A 23564-nucleotide genomic window follows, 5' to 3' on the forward strand; every position below is an offset into this window, starting at 1 on the left:
ACAGTGACTAATGACGCTGAAAAGCAGCAGCGCGCCAAAGAAGAATTAACAGTTAGGTCAAGGGTTGAAGAATTCCAGGCGCCCAGGCAGATGGCAGAGGTAGTGCTGACAGGAAGTGGTGATTCGGCAATCTGCAGGGAAGAGTTTAGTGGGGGTCGTGACTGACGCCTCCACCCTGCGCCCCTCTCTCCGTTTCTTGGCACAAACGTGAATAGGGAACTGCACTCAGAGCTGGCGCTGTGGTGCAGCAGGTTAAACCTCTACCTGCAGTGCAGGCATCCCATATGGGTGCTGGTTCAATTCCCAGCTGCTCCACTTCCAATCCAGCTCTTTGCTATGGCCTGGGAAAGCAGTGGAAGATGGCCCAAGAGCTTGGGCTCCTGCACCCACATAGGAGACTCAGATGAAGCTCCTGGCTTCGGCCTGGCTCAGGCCCAGCCGTTGCGACTATTGAAAGAGAGGAGTGAACCAGTAGTTGGAAGATCTCTCTTTATCTCTCTCTCTCTCTCTCTCTCTCTCTTTGTAACTCTTTCAAATAAATAAACCTTAAAAGGAAACCTCACAGGGTGGTGTTTAGGTCTTAAAATTGAAACAAGGAAGGGTCTTCAAACAGAACTCAAACGCTAACCCCCTTGTGCCAACCTTGTCTGCATGGGGTAGGACCTCCATGCGCATCTGATTCGGTGCAGCCTGTTTTTTTTTTTTTTTTAAGATTTATTTATTTATTTGAAAGAGTTACAGAGAGGTAGAGGCAGAGAGAGAGAGAGGTCTTTCATCCACTGGTTCATTCCCCAAGTGGCCGCAATGGCCGGAGTTATGCCGATCCGGAGCCAGGAGCCAGGAGCTTCTTCTGGGTCTCCCACGTGGGTGCAGGGGCCCAAGGATTTGGACCATTTTCTACTGCTTTCCCAGGCCATAGCAGAGAGCTGGATTAGAAGTGGAGCAGCTGGGACTCGAACCAGCGGCTGTATGGGATGCCGGCACTATAGGCAGTGCTTTACCCGCTATGCCTCAGCGCCGGCCCCACAGCCTGTTTTGTGTGCTGTGCACAACCTCTGAGGACTACCCAGCCATGTGAGGGGAAGAAGGGTGACAGGCAGTCTTCTCCTTGGGCCCAGGCCCATGAAAAGCTCATCCTCTCTGGGGAGGTGGAGCACCACCTTGGGCAGGGCTGTGTCAGGGTCCTTTACCTCCAAACCCGCCGTGGAGGGAAGGTGGCATTCAAGGGTCCAGCAGGAGGGATATAGCTGGAGAGAGGTGGTCCCTGCTGGCTGGGTCTGAGCTGTGCGTGGAGTTATTTAAATAGGAGAGAAAGGGGTCCTGGGCTGTGGTGTAGCGGGTAAAGCCAGGGCTTGCAGTGTCAGCATCCTATATGGGTGTCAGTTCGAGTCCCGGCTGTTCTACTTCCCATCCAGCTCCCTGCTAATGCTCTTGAGAAAGCAGTAGAAGATGGCCCAAGTCCCTTGGCCCCTGCACCCACGTGGGAGACCCAGATGAAGCTCCTGGCTCCTGTCTGGCTCTACCCTGGCCGTTGCAGCCATTTGGGGAGTGAACTAGTGGATAGAACATCTCTCTCTTTGCCTCTGCCTCTGCAACTCTGCCTTTCAAATAAATTAAAAAGAAAGAAAGAATTTAAAATTAAAAATTCAGTTGTTAGCAGCCACATTGCAAGGTCTGGGAGGTCGGTGGCTTCTGGCTCCCGCATGGGGACAGCCCTGCCATTTAGGGAAGGGAGTTCCACTGGCCAGCGCGCAGCCCCCGGGACTCAGCTGCGGCTGAGCCGACTCCCACCGAGAGGAGGCGGAAGCGGGTGGTCCAGGGTCCCTCCCCGCTGGATGCTCTCCGGGCCAGGGCTGTCCGAGGGCTCCCCAAGGCCGGCCTCCGAGGCTACTTCGGGGCTGAGAGCGCCTCGCTCGTCTTTTGCAATCCTTGCTGGTCTGACAGGCTCCTGGGAGTTACATCACTTCCTAAAAAACAGGCAAACACCTCTCCTTCAAGTCAGCACCGACCCAAACCAGCAGGAAACAGGAAACGCGCGTTTCGGGGAGGCCCCGCGCCCCGGCTGCCATGAGGGCTCCCCGCGCCGCCCTGGTTCTCGCCCTGCTGACCGCGCTGGCTCCCGCCGCCCGGGGTAAGCTCCCCGCCCATGGGCTCGCAAGGTGCGGGCGGCACGGGGGCGCCGCCGCCGCCGCCGCCGAGAGGGGAACACCCGGGCCACCCAGTCCCGGCTGGGGACGCAGCTGAGGAAGCCCAGCTGTCCGGGGTGCCGGGGGTGCCCCTGGCCACGCCGCCGCAGCTGCCTGCCGTGCGCCCTGCGCTCTCGCTGCGCGTGAACTCCTGTCTGCCTTCCAGGATGTCTGGGTCCCTGTAATTTGCAGACTTTAATGGGCATATTAGGAAAACCATAAACTTTTTGGCAGTTCGTGTCTAAGACGGCTTCAGCCAGCCCAAACAGAGAAGTCATAAATTTGCTTTTAATTGTGTGGGCTGAGTCTGCCGTGTCCAAGAGTGTTTGGAAAGACTGGGGGATGCAAGTTTCCTAGTGAGAAGCATGCTATGCACACATCGTAGGTTTTTGGGTTTTTTTTTAAAATGTGAACAGGAAATTATCTAAGGGGTTACCGGGAATCCATTCGAAAACATCAAGAAATGCGTTTCATCTGCTTTTCTTTGATCTTGCTTGGGATGTTTTCTTTGCATTGAGTGTTACTGAGGAAGTTTTGCTTGAAAAATCAATATGATTGTAGCCAACCGAAGGTATTGGGAGCGACGAAATATTCAATCTCACTGTTGTAGGCTAACAGCAGCAATTAATTTATGACCTTGACAGTTGCTACCACAAACAGTCACCCTCAGCTGCCTCTAAGATTGTGTTGACTTGCCATTGTGTAAATAAACTCGCTGCCCACCGCTTCTGTGGATGGAGACAGCCTGCTGCTAGTACAGCCAAAGGAACACTCTGGCAACAGGTCTTTAAGGAGGATGGGGCGGGGAGGAGGGCTTGATGGTGGCAACTTCCAGGAAGTGAGCGCTCTGCAGCCCACACCCCACCTACCCCACCTATATCTCTTTCCCTGGGTGCACTTGATGTGGTGCGCCCATGCATGCCAGGTGCAAAAGGGAAAGCAAAGGCAAATCCTTGCAGGTGCACTGAGGCTGGGGCTCACGGTGAGTGGGGGGGGGGGGCTGGAAGGAAGCTCAAGTCCCGCGGGGATGGGGGATTAGCAAAGGTCCTAAGTGGAGGAAGGGGAGTTGGGGACGTTTCCTCCTTGTTGGCTCTTCTGACTCCCACCGCAGGTCCTTCTCACTCCCTTCCAGGGCCGCGCTCTCTGCCCAGGGCTCCACAGCCTCAATCTAGTGATAGCCCCATGGCGGGGAAGCAAAGCCCACGCTCCGGCCTCTGATGACCACGTCTCACTTATGATGCCACAGGTGTCCCAGATGCCCGCTGCGTGTACCACGGAGGTTTCTGAATAAAAGAAAGAATCCTGACTCCGGCTTCCTGCCTGGGAAGCAGCAGGTGATGGCTCCAAGGGTTAGGTCCCTGCCACCCACCAGTGACACCTGAATTGCCCTCTGGCTCCTGGCTTAAGCCCAGCCCAGCCCAGCCCAGCCCAGGCTATAGAGGGCATTTAGGGAGTGAACTAGAGGACAGGAGATCTCATCTGTCTGTCCCTCTGTCTCTTTGCCTATACAAAAAAAAAAAAAAAAGCCTATGGAAAATTCCCATTATCTTTTAAAAATTCTTTATTTATTTTATGTATTTCAATTTTATTGGAAAGGCAGAGGAACATAGACAAGATCTTCCATCTGCAGGTTCACTCCCCAAGTGCCTGCGGCAGCCCGAGCTAGACCAGGTCAAAGCCAGGAGCCTGTGCCTCCATCTTGGTCCCTCACGTGGGTGGCAGGAACCCCAAGACTTGGGCCATCACCTGCTGTCCCCCAGGGCGAGCATTAGCCAGAGGCTGGATAGGACACAGAGTAGCCAGGATTCAAACCAACCACCCTGATGCCTAACTAGTGTCTTAACTGTCGTGCGAAATGCCTGCTCTCCTGTGATCTTTTAACTCCATTGTCCATGAACTTTTTGAAGCCTTGCTTTCTTGCGAGTTCCTTATGGAATTAAAAGGTAAGTTTATTTTGGTGTGAAAAAAAAAAAAAAGACAGCAGAAAAGAAATCAGAAAGAACAACTTCTTGTGGTTCTCAGCATACTTAAGAAAAGCTTTGGGCTTAGGTGTCTTGGCCAGTGCAGGATGCTAAGAAAGTTCAAACTCGAGGTAACCTGGAATGGACGGAGGTGTTCCCACGCACGTTCTCTGCCCCAATCCCTGCCAATGTCAGCTTCACACGATCAGAAAACGAAAAGCAACTTCCCAGATCCCCAGAGCACGGGCTTCGTTAGCTGCTACCAACAGGAAGGTTTGTAGAAGACAGAACCAGCATGCACAAAGCAGAAACCAGGAGGCTCCCCGCCCCTGGGCTGGCAAAGGGTTGGCTAGAATCAAACACTGGGTGTGGCAGAAAGAACAGGGAGGTTTTCAGGGGTGTTCCAGAAGAATAAAACCCATATAATTACTGGGTGAACCTTGAGAAGGAGGAAAAGAACAGCAGAAAACACTAGTTGCCTAATTGAAGTAGCACTTTCTGATTGTAGGCATCTAATATCTCATTTTAATGAATGATTGCCGTATGCTATGTCCCGAGAGACTGCCAATTTCAGATACAATGGGATCTTCTTATCTACAGTTTTGTTTTCCATAGTTTCATTTAGATACAACTGATTGCTGTCTGCAAATAGAAATGGGACGTTCCAGAAGCGAGCAGTTTGTAAGTTTTCAATTGCACAGTGTTCTGAGTGGGTTGATGACCTCTTGCTTGGTCCTGCTCCGTCTCACCTGGGACGCAAGTCATTCCTTGGCCCGGTGTATCCCCATGGTATCGGCTGTGCTCATTCGTCACTTAGTAGCCACTTAGTTATCACATGGACTCTTGTGCTATTGCACAAGAACCTTTCTTTTCTTTTTTTTTTTTTTTTGACAGGCAGAGTGGACAGTGAGAGAGAGACAGAGAGAAAGGTCTCCCTTTTTCTGTTGGTTCACCCCTCAATGGCCTCTGCGGCCGGCACTCCGCGCTGATCCGAAGCCAGGAGCCAGGTGCTTCCTCCTGGTCTCCCATACGGGTGCAAGGCCCAAGCACTTGGGCCATCCTCCACTGTACTCCCTGGCCACAGCAGAGAGCTGGACTGGAAGAGGAGCAACTGGGACAGGATCCGGCGCCCCGACTGGGACTAGAACCCGGGGTGCCGGCGCCACAGGCGGAGGATTAGCCTAGTGAGCCGCGGCGCCGGCCTAGAACCTTTCTTTTACTCAGTGACCCTGAAGCAGGAGAGTGGTGATGCTGGCAATTTCTATCAGCCGAAGCGAAGCTGTGAGAGGTGCTTTCTTTATATGGAAAAAGTGAAAGGATGAGATATGTTGAGAGATATCACATTCACCTAACTCCTATTCCAGTGTATTCTTACAATTGTTCTATTCTGTTATCAGTTATTGTTAAGTGCTCACTGTGCCTAGTTAATAAATTAGATTGCATTATGGGTATGTATATATAGGAAAAATATTGTATATGTAGAGAGAGTTCGGCACTATCCAGAGTTTCTGAGCTGGGCTTTAAGGTTCCTGTGTGTGAACAGCAGTGCTGCGTCTGCTTGCAATGGGACAGATGCTGGCTGGCTGGCAGGGACAGGCAGGGAGAGCTGGTTGAAGGCTCAGCCACAGCGGGAAGGGAGGAGCTGCCACAGGTGCCCAGTGAGCAGCAAGGCGATCTGGGGATTAGCATAGTTAAGCCCAGCAGCAGGAAAAGCAGCATTTGGAAGCCACTGGGGGAGAGGCTGCGGGGTGTGGGAGCCAGGCAGAGCCGCACAGCCAGGTGTCCAGCCGGCTGCTGTGGGATAATTCTGCTGAGAAGTCACCCCAGGCACCAGACAGCCTCAGGGCAAGCAACAAAACCGGGCAGAGGGGAGATGAGATTTTTAAAAATTCCAAATTCCAGAGAACCTGAAGAGCCATGGCAGTGGCTGGGATGGGCCCGCTTCTGCAGGGAAACAATGCAACCTGCAGTGGGCCTGTCTACCTGCGTGCATGTAGGTAATGGCACCACCCCCACATGTGGGCACGTGGTGGAGAAAGAGGAACCCAGCACCACCGCTGGGGGAGGGGGCCTGGTGCGAGTGTCTCCCTGTCCTGCTGCCTAACCCAGCCACTGGGCTTTCAATTTTAGTTAACAGGTTTTGCATTCCTAGAAAGTCTATCCTATTTTTTTTTAAGATTTTATAAATTTATTTGAGAGGTAAAGTTACAGACAGTGACAGGGAAAGGAGACAGAGAGAGAGGTCTTCCTTCTACTGGTTCACTCCTCAAATGGCCACAGCTGCCGGAGCTGCACCAATCCAAAGCCAGGAGCCAGGAGCTTCTTCTGGGTCTCCCACACGGGTGCAGGGGCCCAAGGACTTGGGCTATCTTCTACTGCTATCCCAGGCCATAGCAGAGAGCTGGATCAGAAGAGGAGCAGCCAGGACTCGAACTAGTGCCCACAGCACTGGCCCCACAATCTATCCTATTGAAAGCATGCATAGTGTCTTGGGCTTCCTCCCTACCCATGTGTTATGTATCACCCTCCACCACCTTTTAAAGATGTGTTTATTTGAAAGAGTTACAGAAAGACAGGGAGAGACAGAGATGAGAGAGATACATCTTCTACCTGCTGGTTCACTCCCACAAGGGCCAGGACTGGGCCAGGGCCCAAGCACTTGGGCCATCTTCCACTGCTTTACCAGCTGCAGTTGCACAGAGCTGGATTGGAAGTGGAGCAGCTGGGACTCGAACCAGTGCCCATAAGGGATGCTGGCGTCGCGGGCAGAGGCTTAACCGACTACACCACAATGCTGGTCCATTTCCCTTCTTTTATGTTTTGCTTAAATCTTGTTAGTATTGAACTGCTGATTATCTGAAGTCTGTGGACCCAGTCTTTCTGCTGGTTGTGATGCCCATGAACTTGAGGATGGCAGGTGCTGTTGGGAAATGAGGGAGAGGAATGAGGAGCGGGAGTGTGGGTGGAGGGAGACGTCAGCTCTATCTAGAATGCTGGCTGTTTCAGAGGAAAAGATGGCATTGCAGGGCCCAAGAACCCGAGACCCACAGCCAACTGAGCGTCCAGCTGTTTCTTCTGATCCCTGAGTTAGGAATGTCTTCCACACAAATATTTGGACGTTTATTGGCGATGCACATATGTGCATACTTGCCTCTTGGCACACAAAACCTGTGTTCAGTCTCTGGCTCTTCAAGGAAAAATCTGCCCGCCCTGCTTTAGTGAACGTGGACGTTTTGCAATTGAGTTGGGCGGTGGGACCCGCGACTTGTGGCATTGCTCTCTGGGAAGTGGCCAGGGCGCTGTGGGCTTCCCCCATTCCCCGAGCCCCACTGTTCCCTGCCATCTTTCCCTGGTCTCTTTGGAACCTGCTGTGCGCATGTTCGGTTTCTCACTATGCGTTCATCACACAGCCTGCTGCCGTGTGGCTACTGAGCCGGGCCCGGCACTCAGATTACCCTGTCAGAGGTGTGTGTGTGTGTGTGTGTGTTTTACTTATTTGGAAGGGAGAGAGAGAGAGAGAGAGAGAGAGAGAGATCTTCTATCTCCTGGTTCACTCCTACAAATGCCCATGACACTCAGGGCTGGGCCAAGGAGAAGCCTGAAACTTGGAACTCCATCCAGGTCTGCTGTGTGAGTGGCAGGGACCCAACTGCTTGATCCGCCACCTGCTGCCTCCCAGGGTATGCATTAGCAGGCGGCTGGAACTGAGGGTGGAGCTGGGGCTGGAACTCTGATGCGGAATGCAGTCGTCCCAAGTAGTGTCTTTAAACCACTGTGCCCGTCCCAGCAGCGAGACCTTTGTAAGATTTTTAAATCTATAAATATTCTGTCCTGTAAAAATACATTTATTTCTTTAAACTGCCAGGCACCACAGGCTAGACTAGGATTCCAGTGCGTGAACAGATAGTGTGTGATGGTCAGAAACTCTGCTTTCCCAAGGGAGTGACCAAACCAGAGACAGCCTTGGCGTCTGCAGAAACCTGGTTAAATAGGAGAATCAGTCTCTCTCTCTCTCTCTCTCTCTCTCTCTCTCTCTCTCTCTCCCTCTCTCTCTCTCTCTCTCTCAACACCAAAATACAGAGTCTAAAATGAAAAAGTCGCCCAGGCGATGTGGGCGCCCCTCCTGCAGGACGAGTTGTCATCTCAGCTGGTGTTCTCATTGCAACGTGCCTCTTAGCAAGCTGACACTCGTACGAGAGAGCTCTGTGAGCGGACCCCCAGAGCCCTGCTTAACCTCCCCCCCACCCCACGGCATTGTCACCCCCACAGCTCAGCCCAAGGGACAGTGTGCATTGCTTTCCCTCTGCCGCCTGTCAGTGTGCAAAACCTCCCATCAGCCTGCAGAGCCTGGGTCTTGCATCTCTTCCGCCAGCTCTCCTTCCCGCCACATCTTCCCCAGATGCACACAGCAAGAAAAACGTGCTCAGTGGGAATGCAAATGATCACCACCGTGGAACAACAGAGCTTCTAATGACAGCAGCCACCCCTGGCTTCCCCAGCCCTGCTCCCCGGGGTGGGCGGGCATGGAGCCCCTGACCCACGGATGGGGGCAGACGTGGGAACTCCACCACTTCCCCGGTCCAAAAGCCTACAAGCAGATTTCACTGTTAGGGATCCATCACTTGGCATTCGGCAGTGCCTCTCATTCCGCAGTTTTGTTTTTCATTCTGATAGCTTGTGAGGGAAAGCCTGCTTAGATCCCCATGGCTTTGTGACTCCGGTCTGTGAGTGTGTATTCCTGGCCAGGCCCCGCTGGGGAGGAAGAGATCAGACCGGATAGGGAAGTTGAGTGTGCTCACATTGGACCTCACCCAACCTGGCCCAGGTTGCATATCCTTCTGTCATTCCTTCCATGCACAGCAGACGGGATGCCGAGGGTAGCAGGTGGTGTGGAGGAAGGGCAGGACTCAAGTCCCAGCTGCTTTGCTTCTGATCTGGCTCCCTGCTAATGTACCTGGAAAGGCACCGGAGACAGCCCAAGTCCTTGGGTCCCTGCACCCTCTTGGGAGACCTGGAAGAAGCTCCTGGCTCCTGGCTTTGGCCTGGCCCATCCTGGTTGTTGTGACCATCTGGGGAGTGAACCAGTGGATGGAAGATCTCTCTCTGTTTCTCCCTCTGTCTCTGTCACTCTGCCTTTCAAATAAGTCAAATAAATCTTAAAAATACAAAGCAGCAAAGGAGACACACTAGGAAAGTGTGCTGTGGAAATAACTTCAGGTATGGAATAATAAATTGCTACTGCTTTGAAATCAAATGACCTAAAGAAAGGGCAGAGCACTTCAGAGCTCTGTCTCTGGTCCATAAGCAGTGGTAACATCTGTAGTCTATGCTACAATTGTGTCCCCGTGGTATCCTCTGTGGTCTGTGCCACAGTTGTGTTCCTATGGCACCCTCTGTGGTCTATGTCACAATCGTGTCCCCATGGCACCTCTGTGGTCTATGCCACAGTTTGTGTCCCCATGGTATCCTCTGTGGTCTGTGCCACAGTTGTGTCCCCATAGCACCCTCTGTGGTTTATGTCACAATCGTGTCCCCATGGCACCTATGTGGTCTGTGCCACAGTTTGTGTCCCCGTGGCACCCTCTGTGGTCTGTGCAGCAATGGTGTCCTTGTGGTACCAGCTGTGCTTCGTGAGCAGCATCTCTGTGTATCAGACACGGCCATCCTTCCACAACCACGCTGGTGCTGGATAAGTCTGGGAAGTCATTCGTTTCTGTTTGTTCCAGTTTTGTCCCTGGCTACATCTCAGTCAGATTCCACACATGCTGAGCGATTAATTTTAAAGAGATCCGCTGAAGAGATGGACCGTTAAAGGTGGCTGCAATTGTTCATTTTGTTCCCAGAGGTTTCGTCCTGCGTACGGTTCTCCAATCACACAGAAAATAAATGAAGACTCCCAGCATGGATCATGGCAAATTAAAATCCACTCAGATGTGATGTAACCCAGTAATTCTCAACCCAGCACACATACTAGAAGTTTTGGGGGAGGTTTTAGAAAATACTGTCACCTAGGCCACATCCCCAGAAATCCTGGAATAACTAATTTGGTTGAGCCCTAAAACCCCCCAGAGAGTCTGATACATGATAGGTGGGGCTAATGATGAATCGGGAGGAAGTGAGACCCCCGGCGGCGGCTGCGTAACCTGGTCACTTGTTAGAAATGCACATTCGCAGGCTGCACCCCAGAGCTGCACAGCAGCACCCCACAGCCGTGTTCTCAGGAACGCTCTGGATGACAGCCATGTGCAGTAGGGTTTGGGGACCGGCGACTCAAACCTCAAAACTCCAGGCTGTCCCATCAGCAGCGCCCTTCCTGGAGATGCAGGTTGGCTTCCTGGCAGGCACGTCTGTTTCTCAGAGAGGCAATGCCTGCCGTGGTCTTCCCTCCTTGTACCTGGCCAGTGTCCCTCCAACCCCCACCCAGGGGCCCAGGCTCCAGGATGAATCTTAAGCTCTTGCATGCTGGTGAGGGAGCTGGCAGCTGCTAGGCAAGCCTTTGGCATGCAATTCCCCGTCTTTGATTCTTCCCAGATTCACCAAGAAGGAGCCTAGAGAACAAAAGGAGAGGATGGTTTGGGGTGGCCCAGGGGACACTCAGCAGTGGGTAGAGCCTACAAGCATGGGTTTCAACCATGCCTGCACCTTGGTGTCCCTGGGAGAATCATCCATAGGCTGAGGTCTGGGCTGTACCTCCAGATAATGCTGGCATCTTTGGTTTAGGGTGTGAGCTGGGCATCAGGAGTGTTAAAACGTGTGCCCGTGACTCTGGCATCCCATATCAGAGCGCAGGTTCAAGTTCTGGCTGCTCTGCTTCTGATCCAGCTTCCTGCTAATGCGCCTGGGAGGACTCCTAAGTTTATATTTTAATCTCCTTGTTTTTTTTTTTTTTTTTTTTTGACAGGCAGAGTGGACAGTGAGAGAGAGACAGAGAGAAAGGTCTTCCTTTGCCGTTGGTTCACCCTCCAATGGCCGCCACGGTAGCGTGCTGCGGCCGGCGCACCACGCTGATCCGATGGCAGGAGCCAGGTGCTTCTCCTGGTCTCCCATGGGGTGCAGGGCCCAAGGACTTGGGCCATCCTCCACTGCACTCCCGGGCCACAGCAGAGAGCTGGCCTGGAAGAGGGGCATCCGGGACAGGATCGGTGCCCCGACCGGGACTAGAACCCGGTGTGCCAGCGCCGCAAGGCGGAGGATTAGCCTAGTGAGCCGCGGCGCCGGCCTTAATCTCCTTGTTTTAATTAGGCTCTTTGTTGTATAGGGAGGGGTAGAGGAGAGTGAAAGGTGGGGTTTAAAAAATATACTTGAAGATTATATTTTAAAAAACGATATTTAATTTTCATTTATTTGAAAGGCAAAGAGAGAGAGACGCACAGAGAGAGATTGAGAAAGAGAGAGAATCTTCTATCTACTAGTCCACTTCTCAGATGCCTGCTATAGCCAGGGCTGGACCAGGCCAGTGCCAGAGCACAGGACTTGATTTGTGAATGGCAGGGACTCAAGTCCTTGAGCTATTACCTGCTGCCTCCCATGGTGTGCATAAGCAGGAAGCAAGACTTGGAAGCAAAGTCAGGACTCCAACCCAGGACTGCCTCCAAAATGGGATGCAGGTGTCCCAAGCAGCATCTTTAGGGCTGTGCCCAACGTCCACCCCTGGGTTTGGCTTCCTGAGCATCCTGAGGTTCATTTATGGGTAGTCCCCTCCCCACCCCCATGCAACGCAGGAGAGAAGTCTCGCCACCTGCTGTGTTCTGCTTCACCTCACTCTCCGAGTTACAAGATTGTTTCTGTAATGGCGGCATGGAATCTGCGTAATTAGACATGACAGGGCGCGGTGTCCAAGGGTGACGTCCACCCTGCTTCCCCACATCAGTGAGTGTGGCAACATCCTCTCGTCATTGCGTTGTGTCACGCTGCATTATCAGGGTGGCAGGCCTGTGTGTCATGCTGTGTTTTCTGGTTTTAAAAACTACAGCTTGGTTGCACATTTGTTCCACGTCCAAAAAAAACCAGAAGTGGCCAAGTTTGCGACACCGAGAGGCAGGGGCAGTTTCCACTCTGTGCCACTGTCCGGAGCAGTGATGAAGGTCCAGCGTGCTACTGGGGCTTCCAGGCCCATTCTGCACCCCCTTACAAGGATTTCCCCCAGGGTCCTCGCCAGGTGTGTGCACCACGGGTCCCAGATGTGTTTGCAGGAATATTGCCTAGTAGTTGCAAGTGACCGTGCAGTTCGTTATCTGGCAATCTTTGCATTTCCGCAAGCACAGCCAAGTGAGGTACTGCAGGTCAGTTTCATCATTCCTATGAACACTTCCAGTATCTCTCTCTTTAAAAAAAAAAAAAGATTTAATTATTTGAAAGGCAGAAAGACAGAGACAAAGAGCGATCTTCCATCTGCTGGTTCGCTTCTCAGATGCCTGCAACTGCCAGGGGTGGGCCAAGCTGAAGCCAAGAGCCAGGAATTCCACCTGGATCTCCCATGTGAGTACTTGAGCTGTCATCTGCTGTCTCCTGGGGTGTGCATTAACACGATGCTGAGTGCGCAGCAGAGAGACTCAAATCCGGGCACTCCGGGATGGGATGTAGGCATCCAAATGGCACCTTAACCACTATGCCAAATGCCTGCCCTCTGTCCTCTCTTGATAATGCCACAGCATTGTGGCACATAGAGTTAAGGCACCACTTGTGGCACAGGCATCCCATACTGGAGCGCAGGTTCAAGTTCTGGCTGCTCTGTGTCTGACCCAGCTCCCTGCTAATGCGCCTGGTAAAGAAGCGCAAGATGTCCCAAATGCTTGGGCCCCTGCACCCACTTGGGAGAGCTGGATGGGATTCTAGGCTCCTGGCTTTGCCTTCTACCAGCCCTGGTCATTGTGGCCATTAGGGGAGTGAAGCAATGGATGGAAGATCTCTCTCCACCACTCCGTCCCCAACTCTGTTGCTCCATGTTTTTAAATACATAAATCTTTTTTTAAATGCTGTATTACCCAAGTGGAGATTGAGAAATGATGAGATGGAGAAGTTCTGGGAGAGTCTGTTGGGGTCAGTGGAACTAAGGTGAGGACTTAGGCACCCAGAATAGAGAGCGTCCGCCTGACCCGCAGCCCAGGAGCGCACCAGCCTTGCGAGCTCACGCCCGGGGCCTTGGCAGGTGGGTCACACCCAGAGGGCAGAGGCACGGGGCTGCCCGTCCGCTCTCTGCCTGCTGTTTTCAGTATTTCCTCATCTCTCCTGCACTTTTGCTTGCGTATGCCTCTCTCTCCCTCTCTGGCACTCTGTAGCTTCTGCACCTGCTATCTTCCAGAGCTGCATCCCACCCTTTAACCCTGAAATCCGGCCAAATGCAGAGAAGGAGCTGGAGCCATAGAAGGGGGAGGCTGTTTCAGGCAGACGGAACTCCTGAGGCACAGCAGAAGAACACATAAGCATGGAGATGCAGAAAGAGAGTGGGTGAGAGAGAAGGAGAATAAATGTCCCAGCGGCTGGCGCTGTCACGGCACTTCCTGGCTTAGACAGCACCTTCATGGTTATGGTTTCATTTGCTCTTTCGCAGACACTGGGGGCCGGGTAGGGTAGTAGGGCTTCTCTCTGGCTTTAGGGAAGAGAGGGTTAGTTAGACAAGGGAAAGAACTCTTTTCCGCCCCTTGGCTAGAGAGGCAGTCACAAGCCTCCGGTCCAGCTCTTCTGAGTTCAAATCCAATCTTCCTCTCACGCTGCCGTGCACCTGTCCTTGGGGTCCGGGAGCAGAGCACAGGCCCCGCCCCTGTGTGGTCTGCAGGGTTCCTGTCCATCGGCACTTCCTGAAAGACGAGTTCTGCTTTCCTCGCATGCGGTGCTAACACCCCAGCCCACACCAGGGTTGCGTGGGACGCCTCCCACCGAAGCTCATCCTGGGCTCTGATGCGCGCTAGCAGAGGTGTCTTAGCCACGCTGGCGCCCACAAGGGCTGCGTGAGGCTGTGCAGGTGTAAGGGGCCCTGTGTCCACGGGGTGGGGACGGTGTTGCTGTTGGCGCCCAGGCCTGGGGAGGAGCAGCTACTGAGCTTCCCGAAGGCCCCCTCCGCGGCCTCTGCTGGCTCCACCCACGTCTCTGCTTTTGTGACCTGTGGCTTCTCTGGTTCCACCTTGGTCTGTCCACTCCTGGCACGCCCCTGTGCCCGGCTGATCCACTCCTGGGTACTGGTCGGATGCAGTGGTCCACCCTGGTTTTCCAGCACCGCTTTTGATGATCTTCGCAAAAACTCTTGGGGCTGATTCCCAGTGCTTGCTACTTCCCTGGCTTCATCCGGTTTCTGGAGCCATAACTGAATCCCTCAGAGCGGCTGATTCATAGAAAATGGGGGTTTACTTAGCTCAAAGTCCGCGGGCCCGGAAGTCCAGGGGCCTGGGGCGGGGTTATGATACGGCAGAGGGCGTTACCTGGCCAGACCCAGCACGGTGTCCCGGCCGTCTCTCCTGCGCTTCTGACCAAGAGCTGTCAGGGCGGCCCTGCCCTCCGGACCGTGTGCCCATGGAAACCCGAAGGGTGAGCAGGGATGCTTGCTGCCGGCTGCTGGAAGTACAAGAGACAAGCTGAACCTCCCTCAACAGGGATGGAGCTAACAGTGGCGTGGCGGAGCGGGGACAGCTGTCTGTGCACAGCCGTGGAAGGTGCTCGAGGTGAATAGTGACAAAAGGAAGGGCTGGACCCCTATAGGAGTTTAGCTAGCGTTTGTGTTATTGTTTGTGTTATTAAAAAAGGCAAACAGGAAGCAATAGGGAGCCTCATTTGTGCATCGAGTTCTCTGGAAGGCAGCAGAGAGAGTGGTCTGGGCCGAGGCTAGCAATGAAACTTCCTTTCTGAGCCTGTGCCCTGGGCGTATCACCTCGCCAGGAAGTTCTTTAAAAGCAAGGGCGACACTGCAGAACCCACAGAGAGATGTGGAAATAAACAGAACCTTGGTGATCCCTCCTCAGTGGCGCCTGTGAGCGCATTAAGCCATTGGAGGATGGGTGGTTTGTCCAAATCCTCCGCGACAGACCCGGGGTCAGAGTCTTCACTGGGCGACCACGCTTCAGGGGCATGCAGCTGGGAGCCCCACGTGTCGGTGAGACTTAACACAAAGGCCAGTATTTCCCTTAGGAACAACACCCTAGAGCCAGGTTCTGCAGCTGGAGAATGTAGACAGGAAAGTTACTGTGAAGATCTAGTTAGACCTCGCGTGTTTATCCCAGTACCTGGTGTCAGCTAAGCACCTGGTAGATGCCAGTTACTATGATTTACTATTTCCGGGTTATTGTGGAGTTGGAGATGGTGGGGCAGGGAGCAGGCTTGGCGGGAGATTGTGATAGGATTCTCTGGAGATGAAGGTTTGCAGAGTAAATAAAACACACACACAGAGAGATTGAGCACCTTGATTCTCTTTTATTTAAATAGGCCCCTGGAGAATCTGAGAGAGCACGAGGCTTAATGTAGAAACCATACGTGAGGGTGTGTGTGAGGGGTATTGTGGAGAGATTGTCCCCTTTAACTCCTCGGCGCCACCAAGGGCCACCTGTGGCCAGCGTTGTCTCCAGCTGAGAAATAAATGTCCACAGCCCCGGCCACCTGGTGCCCTTCTTTCTGTTCGTCCCCAGTGGTCTGAACACCCTCACCATTCCGCCTAGCTTGTTTCCTTTCCTATTTTCTCTTCTCCTGGGGCACGGGTCAAGCGGTGACTCAGAGAGCTGAGCGTTCTGGAAACTTCGCTCCCTTTCCATGGAGAGCCACTGGAACCCCAGCGAGAGCCTCGATGGGAGGTGCCTGGGACCCGCTACCTCCCTTCCTCTGTGTAGCTGAGGGCAAGCACGTGAGGGTCCCTTGATTGCTCTCCCCTTTACGGCCAAACCCCGTGTTCTGCATGTATGACTTTCCTGCCCGGCTGGAGGCAGAGTACGGTGTGAGGTTAAACGCTGTGCTGCTGCTGCTGCTCCAAGTCCATTTTCTGTAGCGAGGACGGAAATCCCACAGCCTGGTAATTCACAGAGAATGGAGGTGTACCTAGCTGCTGCTTCTGGAGGCTGGGACAGCCAAGTGTCCAGCCTGTAAATCCTTCCTCCTCCTGTTACTGCTGGGACCTTGGATACGTGTCTTTGCCCCAGGGTTGATCTAGAAAAAGCAGTGAGGACAAATGAGATAATCTGTCCAGCACAGAGGTTCGTCCTTAGTAAATTGTCAATAAATTCAGCCTGAAATAGAAACTCCAGCAGAGAGAGAGGGAGGGAATACCAATGAAGTGTGTGTCTGCGTGTGTGGTATGTGTGTGTGTGGTGTGAGTGTGCATGGCTGTGGGGGGGTATATGTGTGTGTGGTTGGGGTGTGTGTGTGTGAGTGGGTGTCTGTGAGTTTTGGGGTGTGTGAGACTGTGAGTGTACATGTTAGTGTGTGTAGGTGTGCGTGAGTATGAGTGTGTAGGTGTGTGAGAAGGTGTGTGTATGTGTATGTTGTGTGGCTGTGTATGAGTGGATGCATGTGTGTGGTTGGGTGTGTGGGCATGAGTGTGTATGTGTGAGTGTGTGGGGTGTGAGAGTGTGAGTATGTATGTGTGAGTGTGCATGTGAGTGTGTGTGGATTTGTGGATGTGTGAATGTATGAATGTGTAGGGGTGTGTGGGGGGTGTGAGTGTGTGATAATGTGTGTATGCGTGTGAGGAGTGTATGTGAGAGTGGGCTAGTGGGTGTGTATGTGTGAATGTGCATGTTAGTGTATGTAGATGTGTGTGTGAGTGTATGAGTGTGTAGGTGTGTGGGGGTATGTGAGTGTGTGTGAATGTGAGGGTGTGGGGGTGAGGGTGTATATGTGTAAGTGTGTATATGGCTATGTGTGGCTGTGTGTCAGTGTGTGTGTGTGAGAGAGGGTGTGTGTGTGGATGTGTGTGGATGTGTAGTGTGGCTGTGTGTGGATATGAGTGGGTGCATGTGTCTGTATGTGGTTGAAGGTGTGGGTGTGAGTGTGGGTGTGTGTGAGTATATGTGTGTGGCTGTATTGTGTGTGTGATTGTGAGTGTGTGTGTGTAAGAGTGTGTTATGAGCGTTTGAGTGTGTGAACATGTGTGTGGATGTGTGAGTATGTTAGTGTGTGTGGATGTGTGTGTGTGACTGTGTTGTGTGTGACACTGAGTGTGTGTGTGTAAGAGTGTGTTATGAGTGTATGAGTGTGTGAACATGTGTGTGGATGTGAATGTTAGTGTGTGTGGATGTGTGTGGATGTGAGTATGTTAGTGTGTGTGGATGTGTGTGTGACTGTGTGTTGTGTGTGATTGTGAGTGTGTGTGTAAGAGTGTTGTGAGTGTATGAGTGTGTGAACGTGTATGGATGTGTGAGTATGTTAGTGTGTGTGGATGTGTGTAACTGTGAGAGTGTGTGTGTGTGTAAGAGTGTGTTGTGAGTGTGAGAGTGTGTGGTGTGGGGGTGCCCTGGATATTGGAGGAAGGTCTGGAAGAACTGATCGCAGGGAGTAAAGGTCATGACCACCAGCTGCACTTTGCAGCACTTCCTCCTCAGCCGCCCCAGCCCCCTGTTGCCAGGGTTACCAGCCAGCAGTGCCAGTGGTTCTGGAAGTGGGTGGCTTTGACGAGGAGGGGTTCCCAGGGATCCCTGCCTTCCCCTGCCGCCCTGCTGTGCCACCATGTCCCTTCTTGTCAGGACAGTAGCCCTATCACGGGGTCCTCCACACTGCAGTACTACCCAAAGGCTCTCCTCCTAAATACCATCACATTGGGGTTAGGGCTTCAACCCATGAAGCATGTGTGTGTGCACACGCATGCACAAACATTCAGCCCTTAACAGTGCTTGATATTTGTATGGTTTTAATCTGAATCAGAGGAGTCCATGGTCGTGCAGTCAAAAGATAGGTAAAATATTGAACTGAGTGGGGCCGGTGCGGTGGCACACCAGGTTAATTCTCCGCCTGCGGTGCCAGCATCCCCGTTCTAGTCCCGGCTGCTCCTCTTCCAGTCCAGCTCTCTGCTGTGGCCCGGGAGTGCAGTGGAGGATGGCCCAAGTGCTTGGCCCCCTGCACCCGCATGGGAGACCAGGAGGAAGCACCTGGCTCCTGGCTTCGGATCGGCGCAGCGCCGGCCGAAGCAGCCATTTGGGGGATGAACCAACGGAAGAAAGACCTTTCTGTCTCTCTCTCTCTCAGTGTCTGTAAATCTACCTGTCAAATAAATAAATAAAAATCTATAGAAAAATATTGAACTGAGCTTGTCTGACCTATCTTCTCCATGTGCACGGCGCCTTGCCCCTTGGAAATAATTTCTTGTGAGTTCTGTAGCCTAAACGTACAGGGGGCACTGCTGAGTGGGCCCCATCTGCAGGGCAGGCAGCACAACATCATGCTGGGACAAAGACCCTAACTCACCTGACCATGACCGCCGCCTAGCCAGGCAAGCAAAGGCTTCTCCCAGTCATCCAGCCAACACGTTCTCCCCAGCCTGTGAGGAGGAGTGGGATGGTATCTCAATACAGAGGTTCAGACAAAGTGCATTTGCTTATTGCTCGATCATGGGGAACCTTCCTGGATCCATCTTATTAAATACGTTTACATATGGGTAGAGTTTTCCTGGTGGCCAAGGGAGCTGCCCCTTGCGGGTTTCCCTTTACATTCAGAATCCAGGAAGATTCGCCAGCGGATCTCAGAAGCAGACTGGTTCTGTGCAGGACACTGACCTGACCCTGACCTCTGAGCAGTCACTCCACTTTCAGAGTTATTTTCCATCGATGGCCAACCTTCTGTTTAAGAGTAGGGCACAGGGTGACTTCCTTTATACCACCCGACTTTAGTCATGTGAATGTCAATGTGTTGAGGAATTTTATTATGATAATGACACCGTGCAGGAGAAGCCCTAGACTATCACAGAGCTCAGCTTGGGAAGTTGCCCTTGACGTAGACAGTGCCTTCATGCCCTTTGCCTCGGCACTCCTACAGCGTCCGGTCAAGGCTGAATTGGCTGCATTTGTGGGAGTTGAACCCCGGGCTCTGAGTCCATGTTCAATATACTCCCAGCTTGAGCCCCATTCATGGTAAATCAATACTCCCTGTCCCAGGGAGCTGAACGCCAGGTACAGTGGATCGAGTTGATGACTGAGTGTACCTAGGACTATTGTGAAAACTACTGAAGACATAACCACCCCGGCTTCATCTCCATGGCCATCTCAGTTTTGTGTGTCTTCCCACAGCTGATCGTGAGGAATCCGAGCAGTCGGGAGACATGGCCTGGGAAGACAGAGGAACAACGGAAGAGGCTGTTCCTACCACCTTTGACGCGGCGACCACGGAATCCCTAACCACAGATAGGAATCTGACCCACGTGGCTGAGGATGAAAATCAGTTAGATCTTATTTTCATGGTCTTGATCCCACTGGTTTTGTTGGCCCTCCTACTTTTGTTAGTGGTATCCCTTGTGGTAGCCTATAAAAGAAAAAGAGCTAAACAAGGTAAATATTTGTCGTCTACCCATTTCCAGACACTTGCTCATGTGTTAATGAACAAGCAGTAACACAAAACTTTATTCTTCCACCCAGAGCCTTCTAGCCAAGGATCTCAGGATGTTTTACAGACGTGTGAGTATCACCGTAGCACCTGCTTAGAGTTGGGGATGGGGTGGGAGAAGGAACTGAGTTACACAACAAGGCAAATGTTTGGCACAGTGGTGAAGACTCGGCTTGGGACACCCACCTCCCTTGTCAAAGTGTTTTAGTTTGAGCCCCAGTTCCACTGCTGGTTCCAGCTTCCGGCTAATGCAAACCCTGAGAGGCGGCAGGTGATGGATTAAGTGGTTGGGTCCCTGCCAGCCATGTGGGAGAGTCCGTGAATTCCCAGCTCCTGGCCTTGGCGTGCCCCAGCCCTGGCTCTTGTTGGCATTTTAGGAGTCAACCAGTAGCTGGAAGATCTCTGTCTGTCTGACTCTCTCCCTCTCACTTTCTGCATTTCAAATAAAATGAAAACCATAAAAATTTTTAAAAAGAGTTAAACAACAAGGACTACATAAAATAGTAAGCAATGAATGAGTTGTTTCAATGAGGTTTTCCAGAGGTTAATAATCCCCTATTCCTTTCTTTAAAGTTAAAAAAAGAGAGATGTTTTCAGCCTAAACTGTGATTTACAACATACTGCTACCATCTTTGTACCTGGTCCAGCTGCGTGTCCTATATGATCATGGCCTCTTGGCCGGTGTGATGTTTCCCATCACTGGCAGGGCCAAGCTGATGAAGCTGTGGGTCATACTGGGGTTAGGGATGGAAAGTCAGGGGCCCCAGAGGTCCTCACACAGGTGCGGGTCCTTCCAGCTACACGTCCATCACAGATATTGTTTTGTCCCCCACCTCGCATCCCTATTTGATTTTGGATAATCTGAGTCAGATAAAGCATTGTTCTCGGTGAAGCTATCCTTTTGTGATGAAATTCCTAACTTGCTGCAGATTGCAGACATCAGTCAGCCTGAAGCCCATCTGACAGGAGGTCCCCAAGGTCAGGGACACTCTCTGAGACCATCTTCAGTTATTCCAGAAGCATCCAACGCTAGCTTTCAGCACAATTCTAGGTCTCCAGCAGACGGGGCTGGGCAGATTACCTCTGATTAATTTGCACGTGGAAGCTTTTATAGTCATTCATCCCAAAACTTACTCAGGACATAAGGACGCCTCTGATAAGATACATATTTGTCCTAGTATGCAAAGCTCACTAAAGGCACCATGGTTTTGAGATCATGCCCTTGGCCTGAGTACCTGGCTCACTATCCTTGTACCAGCACATGAGACCTATGTGATCCAGGGGAGAAGCACTAGAGTATTTCCTTTCCTGACTGAGCTGATAGAATAGATACCAAGGGACTAGGAAATGCAGGATTGTCCACACCTGAGATTCCAGGTCACCTAGTCACAGCGGTCATGTGGCAGCTCCTTAGCAAGTAATCCCCATTTAAAAAAAAAAAAAAGATTTATTTATTTATTGAAAGGCAGAATTACAAAGAGGAGGCAGAGAGAGAGAGAGAGAGAGAGAGAGAGAGGTCTTCCATCTGCTGGTTCATTCCCTAGTTAGCTCCAATGGCCAGAGTTGCACTGATCGGAAGCCAGGAGCCAGGAGCTTCTTCTGGGTCTCCCATGTGGATGTAGGGGCCCAAGTACTTGGGCCATCTTCCACTGCTTTCCCAGCCCACAGCAGAGAGCTGGAGCAACCAAGACTCGAATTGGCGCCCATATAGGATGCCGGGACTCAAATTGGCACCCATATAGGATGTCAGCACTGCAGGTGGCAGCTTTACCCACTATGCTACAGCGCTGCCCCCCTACCATTTTTTTTAATTTCTGGGAAAATAAGAATTCCCTGCTCCAAACCATAGCTCCCCCTACCCCAGCCCCAACTTGCCTTACCTAAGGGAGCAAGGGATGGGGATGTTTGGAGGTGCCCAGTTGGATGGTGACCCTCTTAGACTTCACATCCAAAAGTCAAGTTTTCAGTGAGCTCCGTGTGGAAGTCTCTGGGTTCAAGATCATTCACAAGAGAGAAGCAGTCTAAGCCTGAGCTGTGCACCTGCACCCTACACTGGCGCCATGCCAGAGGCTCCCAGAGCATGGTGTCACTCTCAGAATGCCTCTGTGGCTGGCTGGTACTCATGTTTCTGCCTGGAATTCTCTTTTTGTCAGCATGGCAAACTTCCACCCTGTTCTGCAGTGTCCAGCTCTAAAGTTTGTAGGAAGCCTTGGAACCCCTCTCCAGGCAAAACTAGTCATCACTTCCGTGCCCCCAAAGCAAATTCTGACACCTGCTGTTCAGTCTTCACATTTTCCCAAGTTGATGGTTTGTCTTTTCTTTTAATTTGTTCATTTGAAAGGCAGAGTTGCAGAGAGAGGGAGGGAAGACAGATACAGAGAGATCTTCCACCTGCTGGTTCATTCCCCAAATGGCCACAACAGCCGAGGCTGGATCAGGCTGAAACCAGGAGCCGGGAACACCACCCAGGTCTCCCACATGGGCAACAGGGGCACAAGCACTTGGGCCATCTTCCACTGCCTTCCCAAGCGCATTAGTAGGGAGCTGGATCAGAAGTGGAACAGCCGGGACTCGAATTGGCACCCAGGTATGGGATGCCAGGGTTGCAAGCAGCGCCTGAACCCACTGCACCACACAGCATCAGCCCCTTGTTTTTCTTTTCTTTTTCTATCTTTCTTTCCTGCTGTGTTAGGGAGTCTAAGAAACAAGAACTGGTCTCATTTGTCTGGTTTGACAGCGTGGTATTGGGGCTGACAGTTCAAACTGTGGTTGGCTTTGACACTTGCTTGTCTGTGACCTTCACCCAGTTCCATCTGTAGATCAGTAAATTCAATATCTTCCCCCAGAGTTGTAAGAATTAAATGGATTGCCTGGCACATTATAAGTGCTAAGTGACTTTCAACCCAACCTGCATGAGCTGCTCCGTACATGTTTGTAGCATGAATGAGTTAATGAAGAAGACTAGGATTTTTAAAATGTGCATTTGAGAAGCAGAGAATCAGAGAGAGAGGGAGATGTACAGAGAGAGAAAGCAACATCCACTGGTTCACTCTCCAGATGCCCACAACGGCTAGGGCCGAAGCCAGAAGCCAGACATGCAATTCAGGTATTCCATGTGGTGGCAGGAACCCAATTTCTTTCTTTCTTTCTTTCTTTCTTTCTTTCTTTTTTTTTTTTTTTTTTTTTTGGGCAGGCAGAGTGGATAGTGAGAGAGAGAGACAGAGAGAAGCGTCTTCCTTTTTGCCGTTCATTCACCCTCCAATGGCCGCTGCGGCTGGCTCATGGCGCTGATCCGAAGCCAGGAGACAGGTGCTTCTCCTGGTCTCCCATGCGGGTGCAGGGCCCAAGCACTTGGGCCATCCTCCGCTGCACTCCTGGGCCACAGCAGAGAGCTGGCCTGGAAGAAGGGCAACCGGGATAGAATTTGGCACCCCGACTGGGACTAGAACCCGGTGTGCCGGCGCCGCAAGGCGGAGGATTAGCCTGTTAAGCCACGGCGCCGGCAGGAACCCAATCTCTTGAGTCATCACTGCCGCCTCCCAGGATCTGCGTTGGCAGGAGCCAGACTCAAACCCAGGTTCTTCGATACGAGATGCAGATGTCTTAGCCTTGAAGTCCACATCTCCTGTAGGATGTGTGTTAAAGAAAACCTACTCTTGGTAAAAACCAAGTCTGCATATTATCCCTACTACAAATAGATGCGCGGTTCTTAGTTAAAATATGCCTCATTTGGAGAAAACACTACATAGGAAAAGAATTTCAAAATAACTGTTACAAAAGTTTTTGCTAGGCCGGCGCCGCGGCTCAATAGGCTAATCCTTCACCTGCGGCACTGGCACCCCAGGTTCTAGTCCCGGTTCTACCCCAGCGCCTGGGAGTGCAGTGGAGGATGGCCCAAGTGCTTGGGCCC

The 23564-nt window shown here is 52.1% G+C and overlaps 1 protein-coding gene across 2 annotated transcripts in view; it reads left to right on the top strand.

Annotated features, from left to right (window-relative positions):
- The first annotated feature begins 2026 nt into the window (after positions 1-2026).
- The window catches only part of TMEM154 (transmembrane protein 154), a 44345-nt gene continuing 22807 nt past the window's right edge, over positions 2027-23564 (top strand). For both annotated transcript variants that reach the window (XM_062199486.1, XM_062199487.1), the window contains exons 1-3: positions 2027-2131; positions 19342-19599; positions 19687-19725. In XM_062199486.1, the coding sequence (XP_062055470.1) occupies positions 2068-2131; positions 19342-19599; positions 19687-19725 (361 nt within the window). In that variant the 5' untranslated portion in view covers positions 2027-2067. The remainder of the gene's footprint in view (positions 2132-19341; positions 19600-19686; positions 19726-23564) is intronic.

Source organism: Lepus europaeus, chromosome 8 (genome assembly GCF_033115175.1).
Source record: "Lepus europaeus isolate LE1 chromosome 8, mLepTim1.pri, whole genome shotgun sequence".
NCBI lineage: Eukaryota > Metazoa > Chordata > Mammalia > Lagomorpha > Leporidae > Lepus > Lepus europaeus.